General features: G+C 38.8%; 2 protein-coding genes across 2 annotated transcripts in view; one reads left to right on the top strand and one right to left on the bottom strand.

Moving 5' to 3' along the window:
• LOC144055594 (dorsal-ventral patterning tolloid-like protein 1) overlaps positions 1-11,675 on the bottom strand; it is a 49,434-nt gene extending 37,759 nt beyond the window's left edge. The window contains exons 1-2 of the mRNA XM_077571709.1: positions 11,555-11,675; positions 5,522-5,849 (exon numbers count right to left, since the gene is read on the bottom strand). The gene's annotated coding sequence lies outside the window, so the exon portion shown is untranslated. The remainder of the gene's footprint in view (positions 1-5,521; positions 5,850-11,554) is intronic.
• Positions 2,444-9,288, top strand: tnip2 (TNFAIP3 interacting protein 2). Its single transcript, XM_077571712.1, has 6 exons — positions 2,444-4,096; positions 5,525-5,818; positions 6,765-6,842; positions 6,910-7,173; positions 7,524-7,640; positions 8,265-9,288. The coding sequence occupies exons 1-6, from the start codon at positions 3,803-3,805 to the stop codon at positions 8,562-8,564; spliced, it is 1,347 nt and encodes a 448-aa protein (XP_077427838.1). The 5' UTR covers positions 2,444-3,802; the 3' UTR covers positions 8,565-9,288.
• Positions 11,676-12,979: the final 1,304 nt, after the last annotated feature.

Here is a 12,979-nt window from a genome sequence, read left to right as displayed (position 1 = left end):
TGGCTTTGGAAACAACTTAATTATAGATAAAACCACTCAAACTGTCCAGATCAGCAAAATGTCCTCCTCTTCGACAGCATCCAAGCTATTGAGATTAATGCTCTCTGCGGGTATTTGTGTCCCTATTTAAAGCCGACATCGATCCGTGCGTCCCTGGAACTCTGTGAAAGTACCTCACCAGCATTTAGGCAACACACACACACACACACACACACACACACACTGGAGAGTGTAGAATACAGTAAGTGCTGTGGTTTGCAGATATGGCACTAAGGTTGCGAAGGCCCTTCTAAAGTTGCTTCGTAAGCCAAATACAGTTAATGGACATTTTGAGGGCTTTCCCACACTCGCAAAAACTCACTAAATTTTACAGACATCTGCATCCTGCTACAAAATGTACATTTCATAATACTGTAGGTGGAAGCCCCCGAAAAACTGGCTCAGTAGCGCCCCCTAGATGTTTTTTTTTTCCAGCCCCGAAGTCGGTTTCAGCAACATGAAATTTAATATCTATCATGAGAGCCCCCCCCCCCCCCCCCCCCGAAAAAGTTTCAGCTTCCTAAGACATCCTTGAAAAGAGAACAAGACCGTCATTTTGGTTTGAAGCCAACATTTCAGGGTCGTTTTGGTTAAAATGTGGTTTTCACAAGAGAAGGAAATCCAAGATCCAGAAAGGAAATCCTCCGTTTACATGACAACTTGAGCATTCTTTCACTCGCCTCGCTTCTTATTTCCTCTTTTTTTTCCCCCTCCACACCTCTTGTTGTGTGTGTGTGTGTTTTTTTTTGTGATGCAACAATTTGACCTCGTCAAAGGAGAAGAAGAATGAAAGCCTGAAGGATGTGCGCTGGAATGACAAGATGGTGCAGGTGCACAGCAGGGTTACGGTAAAGAATGCGGGAAGTGGGAGGGGAACAAAGTGTTGACACATTTTCCCAGCACATATATGACTTCAATTTCCCCCTTAGTGAAACTAAAGAAGCTTTTACGAGAGGCTTTTCTTGCACTCATTTGCCCATATATATTTTAAAAAAAAAATCTGGTTTAAAACAAACCAGCCAGCAATCTTCCAGTAAAAAAAATAAATATATATTTTTTAATCAGGTCTGATTTTTTTTGGTTAGCATATTTAGCTCAATCAATCAGAGGACAGAAAAATACTATAACCATTCTCAAAGTTGCAGAGTGGTGAACCTGAAAAAAAAAAGTGTGGGTGTGTAACGCCAGCAGTTGGGATGTGAAGGCCATGAGCAGATTACATTTACATGGCAACACATAAGTCGAAGGCTAAATCTGATTGGACAGTCAAGATACATGCTAGGAATTTTTTTTTTAAGTTTCCTATACTTAAAGAACTGTTTTATATTTAGGCTGAAAAATACATTATTTGATTTGATTGTTTACAGTGCTTCTGGTAGTGTTGGAGCCAGCAGAGAAAACCTTAAAGGCCACGAGTGATTTTTGCAGGATATAAGATGTAACGACAGGTGACAAAACATTGCCACTGTACCACTTTCCATTTTGATAACATCAGCCCATCCTTTCGCTATCGACGCCAATATGCTAATAGCGGCTGCTAATTGCTCCGCTAAGGCTAATTGGCTATGCGGCTTATCGATGTGCAGTGTTAGCAATCTGCTGCCAAAACTGCTGATTTGGCTTTTCCAATGTAAATTCGAAACATAGCACACCAAAATACAACTAACATATTGGTGTGCTTTTTGCTTATAAGTGTAATTAAAAATAAATGTATATGCATAAAAAATATTTTTGTTTTTGTTTTCAAATGACAGGGCTTATTTGCATGTGTAGGCTAAATAGTAGCTTATGAAGCAAGAAGTAACATCCTAAATAGCAATACAATAAAAAAAAAAAATTAAATATTGTGCACATTATATATGTCACCATATACAAATATGTTAAATGTTAAATTTGAATGAAAAATAATCTAAATGATATACAAAGGAATATATAGATATATTTAAATGGAGTTAAGGAATAAAAAGAAAACTTAAAAATATAGAGATTGGTCAATTATTTTAAAATAAAGAATAATATAAAATAGATATACTTTTTTAAATATATAAAACATAATTTTAATTTTAAAAATCAAGGTGTGGTAGGTACTCCCTTTGTGATACATGATTAAAAAAGGTATTGAATTAAATGTTTTAACTGCATAATAGTACAGTGGCTTAAATTTTTAAGAAAAATAATGCACATTTGTATTAAATAATTTATGTTTTAAATATTGAGGTTCACTGTTTCTTATTTTCGATACATTCATTTCAACTGAATAGGTTCACTGTTTAACTTGTTTTTGATACATTAATTTCAACTGAATATCATTTAAGTAGTTTTTTGCGTAAAGCTGGGAAAAAAACATACAATTGCGTTTGTGTCATACTGTCATCAAACAAACAAGAATAAGAACGCGATCATACTGGAACGCTCATGTTATGAGGGGCAGTAAACTGGAGCAATACCTAATATGTCCAAAAGATGGAGCTGTGTATCATATTTACTGAATTTGAAGGGCAGTAAGTGAGGGAATCAAACCTGATTGCATGCGGTCACAGGTCGCATTGTTAACCGCTCTGCACAGCCGAACAAGCAAGATGAGGTCATGGAATTGTGTAAAATGCATGAATAAGTTCATGTTTTTCTTGTTTTTTGCCCAAAGACATTTGTTTTTTTAATTACGTTTTTTAAATTGCCAAATGATCAGAAGTTAAATTCGCTTTTTCAATATAGAGAGAAGGGGGCGGTGTGTAAAAAATGAACATTTGATTTCAGGCCCCTTTATTTATTAATTTTATTGTCTACATTTCTTATTTTTATTGTATAATGGTCCATTCACTGATATAGTAACACAAAAACGCATTGTCCTGGTATGAACCGGGGAATTTACTATGACGCTGAATTTACGTTTCCCGACGTTCCGGCCAAAATTGCTACCAAAAATCTGCAAGGAACGTTATGGTAGATGTTTCGGTACTTTTAAAGACACCCTTTCCTCATTTTTCGTTTGTTTGACGCTAATCAAAATTTTCGAATTTCCTGCAGCTCGTGAATGCACCGTCTGTTGACCACGCTTGAGTAGTTGACGTGTATTTATGTCCCATAATTTGGTCATGTTGCATTCAATGACAACACAAAAACAGGTTGTGTCGTGCACTTTGTCTTTGTCGAAACTGTTGGGGAATTCGTAATAATGTGGCGTTTACGTGTGCATGTGGAAACCTTGTAAACCCCGTTGTCACACGGCGCCATCCAATGTTCCGGCTCAAATTGTTGCCAAACACCCACGAGTGAACGTCAGCGCAGATATATGAGTAGTTTTATAAACATTTACACTTATTTGTCTCGTTTTAAATCCGCCGAAGGCTAATTAAGAGTTGAAATTGTTGTTTTTCCTGCGGTTAACGAACGCACCACCGGTACTTCAGTAGCCAGCCAGCTAGCTAGTATACATTTCTCGCCATTAATTCAGATTTTTGGAGTAAATGTTTATTAGGATTTATTTATTTTTTTTAAGGTGGGGCAATTTGTTTCATAATGTCGTTCGGGGACGGTGAGTCTGCTAGGGCACACAGGGCTCACTTTGACGAATCTCCAAAATTCCAAGGGAAGTTCCCCAGGAAATCCCCCGCTCGGTTATATTATCATCGACGGCGTGAAGCCACACCGCCCTAACAACCGTGCGCCCTCCTCGGCTACATTCGCGAAGGAAACGCGGCTCGGGAACCGTCAAATGGTGGATTACTAAAAACGGAGTCAAGCCACGAAAACCGCCGCGACAATGGAGGCAACCGACGCGGACAAGAAGCGGAGCTACAGCACGCTCAACACGCTGTACCACGAGAGCCGGCAGGAGATGGAACTCCTGGCCAAGCAGCTGGCGGTGAAGGACAACATTATAGCCGAGCTCAAGCTGAGGCTGGCCGGCCACGAGAGGCTATGCGTGGGGGTGGGCGACCACCAGTCGGTGGTGGTCGGGCCGTCCAAGTCACTGCTGGAGAGTTTGTGCAAAGAAATCTACAAACTCAAGCAGAAGAGCAACGAGACGGATTTGAAAGTGGTCAGACAAGAAGAGGTACATATTGTTCGTTTGTTCGTCGAGGCTGTTTATTTCAGTTCTGGATATTGTTAGCATGAGCAGGGGTTCTCAAACTGGGGGTTGGCGACACAAAATGGGTCACTGGAATATATTTTGGGGGGTCAGGGTTGTCAAAATAATATTTTCATTGATCGATAAGTAGGCACAACTTTCTGATCAATGTTAAAGGGAAAATGGTTCAATTGTTCAAGGGGGAAAATATCATGAGTTTATACTTTTTGGGGGAATCAAATATGAATAAAGGAAACCAAAAAAAAGTTTATTTAGATCAAATGTTTTGTTTCAGAGAGATTGTCATTACATGAGAAACAGAATAACTTTCAAAATAGTTATTTTTCACTACACGGTTAAATCAAATTTGTAATGTTATTAAAAAAGTAACATTGGTGAACAAAAAATCTATTTTGAGACAGTCACGCTTCATTAGGTATTAGATTTTTTTTTATTATTACTTTTTAGAGAAGACAAATTGCAATTTGACACTTGCAAGACTTTTTTTTAAATTTAAGAAATATGAGGGGTTTAGAAAAAAAACTTGGTAGTGATTTTAATATAAACCTTTTAATACAAACTAGCCTGCAATTTTTTTACAATGTTAACAAAAGCTAAAAAAAACAACATTTTTAGGTCGGTTAATCGGGTGTGGATTTAATTTCAATATTTCACAATGCTAACAAAACCCTTGGAAGTTTTTTTTTATTTTTTATTGCAGGTCACAATGCTAACAAAACCCTTGGAAGTTTTTTTTTATTTTTTATTGCAGGTCACAATGTTAAAGAAAACATCCTAGATTCATATTTCAATGCAATCTTGCTATAATTTAAAAAAAAAAAAAATGTTTTCCAAAAGGCAAAAATAAAAATCCTGGATTTGGCTAGCAATCTTTCTTAATTCTAACTAAAATGTAACAGCTTTGAATACAGTTGAATGGTTCAGTGCTAAAAATAGAGGTGAAAATCTTATACTTGGACTCTAATGTAAATTTTCACAAATTTCTCTAATGCCTAAAAATAACATGGCTGTGTGGAATTAAACAAAATCTTTCACTACGTTAAAAGATGCAGGGAAAAAATGTTTAGTTTTGATTAAAACGCTATTCGATAGCAATTTTCCCATGATGCTCACAAATGCAAAAAAGTAAAACCCTGGATGTGGATGAATTTTATCATATTTTTCACAATACCAAAAAGCCCCCCCAAAAAATTAAGTAAATTGAATGTTTCACAATGTTAAAAAAAAATAGCGGATCAAATTCATGTCTGTGGATTTTAAAGCAATTTTTCACAATGTTATCAAAAGCCTCCAAAATCCTGAATTTGGATTTGAACGCAATCAATCTTTTTTTTTTTTTTAACTTTAAACAAACTTTAGTGGGTACATTTTGATCACAAGTGCTCTTACCAGGAGATCCAGAGGCTGAGCGAGCAGCTGCGTCAGAAGGATGCGCAACTGGAGAGCGTCAAGTGCGGCGCAAAGAGCCACGGGGAATCGAACGGGGATCCCGACAAGGACCTGGAGCTCCGGAGGCTGCGCTCGGCCGAGGCCACCAGGGCCGTACTGTGCACGTCGCTGGCCGAGGAGGCCGAGCAGCTGCGGGGCCAGCTGGGCGCCACCGTCCAGGTGTGCCGGCAGCTGATGGTCAAGCTGGAGAAGAGCAAGGCGGGCGGGGCCCAGGTGGGCGAGCAAGCCGCTACGCAGGTGGGCGTCTCCCATAGTTTGCCAACAATAACTACAAGAAAGAAGCAATTAGTGACGGAAATATTTTTTTTTGTTAGATTAATTGATTAATCCACAAAATAATCTACAGATTAATCGATTGTTTAAAAAAAAAAAAATGTTAGTTGCTGCCCTAGTGAGACTTGCAGAACAATAAGACATTTTATGTGAACAATAATGATAATATCAAATATGGAGATTTTATTAACTAACGACATCTCGATAAATTGTGAGACTTGCATTATATCGTATCACAATATCAAACAAGAGATTTTTTTCCACAATGCTAACTCGTCAGGGAAAAACATTCTGCATTCAGATTTGAACACAAGCTAGTAATTTCTTAAAATGCTAAAAACAAACAAAAACAATCTAGCAAGCAATTTTCCACATTTCTAACAATTTTTTTTTTTAAAAAAACAACAGATTTTCTAAACTGTTAGCAATTTATTTGACGTGATAAAATCGTTTCCCACGTTTAATAGCTCTGCAATGTTTCATATAGATCAGAAGTGGGTTTAAAAAAAAAAAGCAAACGTAATAAACAAACTAATATGGAAGCCATTTGCAATTTTCCCAGTGATAACGAGCACAAATATAATTCCAACGGCATTTTTAAAAAAAATGCAAACAGAAACCATTCTGGAGTTTGTATTTTAATGCAAATCCGCAGTTGTAACTGAAACCATGATTTTTAAAAAAAAAAAAAATTTTTTTTACTGCAGTCCAGCTAGCATTTTTTCACAAAGTTAGCAAAAGCATAACTTCTTGGATATGGATGTTAACGCCATCCAGCTAGCTATTTTACACAATGCTAACAAACAAAGAAAAAAAATTCTGAATGCAATTCCGCTAGCATATTTTTCACATTGCAAAAAAACACAAAATTTGATTTTTAATGCTAATCCCATCCCTTATTTGCCAACAGCCCCCCGACAGATGTACAAACTCGCAAATCCGGCAACTTGAGGAGGAGAACCAGCAGCTGAAGCAACGTGTTGCCTACGTAAGAAAAAAAAATCATTCACCAAAACTTTATTGTGAAAGGCCTTCCAACCATCATGTGGTCGCAGGTCCAAGGTCTGAACTCGCAGTGGCAAAAGTACGACTCCAGCCGGGAGGAATACATCCGAGGATTGTGCCAGCGCCTCAAAAACTCTGCGGTCACGCCGCTCGTTCCTTCGCTAGGCTCGGCTAGCGCCGCCTTGCTTCACAAAGAGATTTCCCGACTCAACGGCTTGCTGGAGGACAAACTGAGCGAGTGTGCCAGGATGCGAGGAGAAGCCCAGGAAGCCAGCAGGAAAAACCGAGAACGCGTCCAGATGCTGGAGCAGCAGGTCGGTGCTAGCTTAGCTTCAACGTGGGCATTGCTAACGTTCGAAACGCCACGCTTACGGAAATACAACTTTTGTTTTCTTTCTATTAAGTGTTTTGTTAATCGCAAAAGCATTTTAGGTCACGGAAAATCTGGTGCTAGCTTAAACAGCAAAAAAAAAAAAGTTTGGAATTTTTAAAAAAACTGATTTGAACTCTGAACCTGAATCTACATTAATTTTTTTTTTTTGCAAGTTTCTAGTTTTTAACTTTTTTTTGTCTTTTAAAAATGAAGAAATAATTTTGACAGTTGCAGATTTAACATTTGTCATCATTTTAACGTTCTCTTCCTACATTTTGATTGATTCTTTAGGTACTCATCTACACGGAGGATTTTAAGTCGGAGCGGGCTGACCGGGAGCGAGCGCAGGGACGCATTCAAGACCTCAAGGAGCAAATTTGTCACTTGAAGCAGCAGCTACACAAACAGGTGAACAACTAGCAGCTAACAATTCTACAATCTTATTCTGTCATTGAAATTGGACTTTTCTGAAATGAAAAAAAAATGTTCACAATGATTTTAAGTTGTAACGTTCATTCCTTTAAAAAAAAAAAAAAACACGTAGAGAAAGTGAGCTTTTGGAAATTTTTGCGGGAGAAAAAAAAATCCAACAATTTTGAATGTAGTAAAAAAAAAAAAACTTTATAATTTTTTTCGACATTACTCAGGTTAATTTTTTTTATTGTTTTCTACACGTTAATGGCATGATAATCAAACTTCTTCTTTTCTTTTTTTAAAAAAAACATGTTTTAATTATTTTTTTTTTTTTAATGTTCAGAAAATTCTAGTGCAATTACATATTTTATGTCATTCATGGAAACTGGAATTTTTGGAAAAAATGCAGAATTTGTTTTTGCTCATAATTTTCAGGGTCCCAAACTTTTTTTTTTTTTTTTTTGTGGGGGACTTTTCGGAATATACTGTACCTACCATTATGTATCGTTATACATGTATTTATATTTCCACAACTTTTTTTTGACACTATTCAGTCGTTTATCAGAAATATCCAATCGTGTTGGCTACATGCTAACGGCTCCGAAACGTCTTTGGCAGGGAGCCAGCCGAGAAACCAGGGACGTCCCCGTGTGTCACGTGCACATCGGCCATCGGGTGTCGTCATCCACGTCCTCACGGCGCCACCACCGGGACGCCGGGGACCGTACGGGGGCCCGGACCAACATGCAACGTCAGTCGGCTCCCTCCGCGGCGCCACCCCCGCCGGCGGCGTTACCGCCGGATGCCGCCCTCACGGAGGTCCCGTCGGATCTGCAGTGCCCGCGCTGCTTGGCCACCTTCAGTGAGGACGACGCCGCCCGGTACCTCAACCATTGCGAGGAGTGCGCCACCTTGTGAGCACGACCGGAACAATTTGCGCACTACATGGAATACCTCAACATGAACAAAATGACTTTTATGTTGCACCTTATCAGCGAGAATCATTTTACGATCTGAGCTCAGGTCACGCGCTAAAGTCGTAGGCCACCACGTGGGTCGGAATAGGCACATTTTTCGGCAGGGAATCTATCCGCCATTATTCACGTAACTATTCCATTGACTAATACATATTGTTAGCCTAACAGCATAGTTGCTGGAGTCTTTTTTTTTTTTACCGTTTTCGGGAAAATATATAACAATATGCTGGGGGGGGTTTCATTACAATTTTTACGTAAAATCTCAAAAGCTTTCGACTTTTGTTTGAATGAATATTAGTAAACTTTCAGAAATATCTTTTTAATAAGAAACCCATTCAATGTTAAGATTTTTGTTCCAAAATGTCACCTTTCAATTGTAATGTCAAACAATGGCCACGATCGCCAAAACAATCAATGTAATGGTGGCCTAAGACTTTATTTGCGTACTTTGATGCAAACTGTATAAGCTTCCTCCTGTTCATGAATCACAAAATCTTATTTGGTGCTAGAAATCTATTCATAATTTATTTTCATACACAGAAGCCATAATATATTCTTATACTGTACTATATAAAGTAGACAAATGTATTTATTTGATTTGTAATGTTGGCAACAAAAAAAAAAAAGATTTTGGAAGATATGGTGCTTTCCCACCCCCACCCCCATTTTAGCTGATCCTCTATTTTTATAATAAAATATTTCATGATTGAAAATCTGTCTGACATTTTCATTGTGAACTACCTACCACTACGAAAATGTTGCCAAACTTTAATAAGCTTTTTCTTTGCAATAAATATTCTTTCAAAAGGAATGAAACCGATCCATTAAATTACGGGAGCAAGGTTCCATTATTTGACCTTTTTTGTTTGTTTGTGCGGGCTTGTTCTGAAAAAAAAATTTATAAATACCTTGTGAGTAATGGGACATTGTGATTTCCTAGGAATGTTGTAGAAATGTATATGCTTGCAGGGCTTTATATAAATAAGTGTTGCATATTGATAATATTTACCTCTTGAATCATCACGTCGTTTTGGTGAAGAGTAACATCAGTGTCTTCACATGGATGAATATCATGAAGTATAAAAGATGTAGCTCTTAAGTTTCAAAAAAGTCAGTGACCTCATACTCATAGCGTGTCAGGTCACATTTAAATGAGTGTGGTGGGGAAATCCCCTCGCCCGGCTCCGCCTGAACGGGTCATGTGACACACACGCACGCGCGCACAAACGCAAACACACCAGCTGTAAAACGACTAGTATAGCGTTACGAGCGCTCAACGAGCTAGCGGCGGCAACAACGCGGCGTGTAGTATCACTTTGACACACACGGTGTGCATGAATCAGTTGTCACGGGTTCGGTGGAGTCGGAGCAGGAAGTCGGACATCCCCTGCTCAAACAGGAAGTAGGATGCAGACGTACGCACTCAGACTCAAACAGAGACACATGCATAAACAGTCACGAGCCCAAACTTGTTAGAGTTAACGAAAACTAATAACATAAATAAAAGAACGTTTAAAAAAAAAAACGAAATAAAAAATGAAAATGCTTTGAAAAAACTGACTACATCTTACATTTATAAAATTAATTAAAACTATCATTTTAGATAATATATCATTTGTTTCATCTTTGTCAATTTTCATGAGCTTTTAGGGTTTAAGTGTATTTCGGTATGGACTATATGCCACGGAGGAGGCGGGACTTCCGATTTTTCACCCATCAACTTTGTTTCCATTTCCGGTTTGCGACAAGTGGGCCGCGTCCCAGTACTTGCGCTTCCTCCGCCTTTGTGCCCCTTGGTTGCGCGCTCCCGTCGACGGGTGCGAGGCTGCGAGTATGTAGTGTCTGTCTCAGTGTCCGAAGCATTTCAGATAACCGAGACGCCCTCCCGCCGATGAGCGGGAGCGGGAGCGCGCGGTTCGGGGGCGCAGGGGTGGGGGTGCGAGTGTTGAAACACGGCCAGCAGTGGTTGGAAACGGCGCTGATGTTTAAAACCCGGAAGTCCGTGGCATCTGCCCTATTGCTGTATGTCAGAAGGAGGAAGGTCAAACAGTCACTTGTTATTACTACACAATACTTGGCAACCTTTAAAAAAACAACTTGCATTTGACAAACACGCCACCATTAAAACAAACAAAACCAAAATGAAGCATTGTCGGAAAATAAAAACTGATGAAAAACTACTAAACTTGCTCTAAAAACAAACAAAACATATTCATTTTGACTTAAAAAAAAAAAAAAAAGTCAAAACAAACTTAAAAACTATAACGAAATACCCCAAACTATATTAACTTTGGACGAGACACAGTACACAAACTCACACACACAAAACAAAGCACGACTTGTGTATGACAGCTGAGAAATCCTCCTTCAACAGGAGCTAAGCTAGCAATTGGGTGTAGCTTCATGCTAATCGTGAAACACAAAAAGTGTCTATTAAAAGCCCATACCGCTTGGAAAACGATACAAAAACTTTTATAGAACAGTTGTAAAGCTAAGCTAAGCTTACTTACCCCTTTGCACATAAATCATGGTTATGTTAGGCAACAACCTCCCGCTTTCATAAAACGAGAGACTTTGCTAAGCTAAGTGGCCCCTAAATTAGCAATGTCTACAAATTGTGGCTAATTTCATAAAAAAATTGCTACAACAATGAATGTGTGGAAAAGAGCTTTAAAAAAAATGTCAAAAAGCTAACATAGCATAGCCACCATTCCACATAGCAGCAGTGTGACTCCAGACAACGTGATGACTATTATTATCATGACTGTGTCATAAGGTTAAAAGAAAAGACCCTAAAAAAGCCCCAACACACTTTTACACTCGCGGGATAAAAATGACTGAACGCCCCCCTCACACATCAATGGCTTTGAGCCCAATTACATACTGTACGTGAGTGGAAGAAAGAAAAAAAGCAGCTTGCAAGTCGCCCACCTGACTGCTGCGGGAACTTTTCAGTGATTCCGCGTTTGCGACCACTTCTGAAGCTGGCAGACATTTTGTGCGCCTACCTTTAATCTTGGGAACGGGAATTTCCACAGAGACACAATCGCCGACACACACACACACACACACACACACACGCACACACACACACACACACACACACACACACACACACACACACACACACACACGCACACACACACACACACACACACACACACACACACACACATCCTTTGTTTATGTGAACAGACAGACCCATGCTTAAATAAATAAATGGACAAATGTTTTAATGTTATTGTGCCACTATTCTATTTTCAAGTGTACCTAATGAAGTGTCCATTAAAACACTCGCGCTTTGCAAGAAACCGATGGAGGGAAACTTTTTGACCCTCCCTCGCTGTGTTGTGCTTATTTGCATATTTGAAGGTGACACACGAGCGTTCCATTCATTCATTCATACATTTGGCAAGACAACGGCGCGTGAGTCACCGAGTTTCCTGCTGGATGATGTCATCAAAGACATGATCACGCGCATCGGGCTCTGCATACCTTTAAAGGAGGCAACCACTCGGCGACCTTTCACTTCCTCATCCTCGATGATTGATCACAAATACACGTACACACTATACTGCGCAGACGCGGGTGTCAGAATAGTTTTGGGTTGTTTACTATAGTTAGGTTTTATTTGGTTTGGATTTTTCATTAATTTCAGTTTTAATTAGTTGATTGAATTCCTGGACAGGTGGGTGTGTAAATCAAGTGCACCTTCTTTGTACAGTAAAAAGTTAAACAAAAGTGCGCTCCATTTACTTACTGATGGACGTTCATAGGAATTACATCAAACCAATAAATGAGTATTAGTGCACACGTAATATCAATATTGTGTCCACAATTAAAATTTTCTTCTCCCGTCACGTCTGTAGCTCTTTAAACATCAGCAAAAATCTTTCTCATCTCCATGACCTCATTTTACACCGCCTGAGCGCGAGGGGAATGTACTCAATTTCACAACGACTTTTCCTTTAAACCATGACACCCAAACCGGTGTGAGGTGTGACTTACTGTGAGCAGTTGCATACCACGCCACAATTAAGTTATAGAATTTTTAAATAACATGTATATATATTTTTTAAACGTGGCATTGAATTCATCGAGTTCCCGGAGATGTGCTATTTATTGCAAAGCTAACTGCTAAGCAGTTTAATGTAATGTACATCTACGTTAATGTTAGAAAACAAGACTTTCTTTAGTAAAACTCGGACGGTTTGAATGCTCTGCTAGGCTATTTATTTAAGGTAAATATGTACTAACTACACAAATGTGCTACTAAAACTAGGCCACAAAAAAAAAAGTACACCGCCCCGCCTACCCTAGACATATAAGGTCTTTTAGTAAACTACTTCTGATTGG

The sequence above is a fragment of the Vanacampus margaritifer genome, chromosome 7, assembly GCF_051991255.1.
Source record: "Vanacampus margaritifer isolate UIUO_Vmar chromosome 7, RoL_Vmar_1.0, whole genome shotgun sequence".
NCBI lineage: Eukaryota > Metazoa > Chordata > Actinopteri > Syngnathiformes > Syngnathidae > Vanacampus > Vanacampus margaritifer.
The sequence above is the reverse complement of the archived record's forward strand: the minus strand, read 5'-3'. Positions and strand labels throughout refer to the sequence as shown.

Excerpts from the sequence above, each read along its gene's own strand:
- tnip2 (XM_077571712.1), top strand. The coding sequence starts at position 3,803 with ATGGAGGCAACCGACGCGGACAAGAAGCGGAGCTACAGCACGCTCAAC. Across the intron at positions 7,174-7,523 it reads TCCAGATGCTGGAGCAGCAG|GTACTCATCTACACGGAGGA; the intron begins GTCGGTGCTAGC and ends TTGATTCTTTAG. Across the intron at positions 7,641-8,264 it reads AGCAGCAGCTACACAAACAG|GGAGCCAGCCGAGAAACCAG; the intron begins GTGAACAACTAG and ends CGTCTTTGGCAG.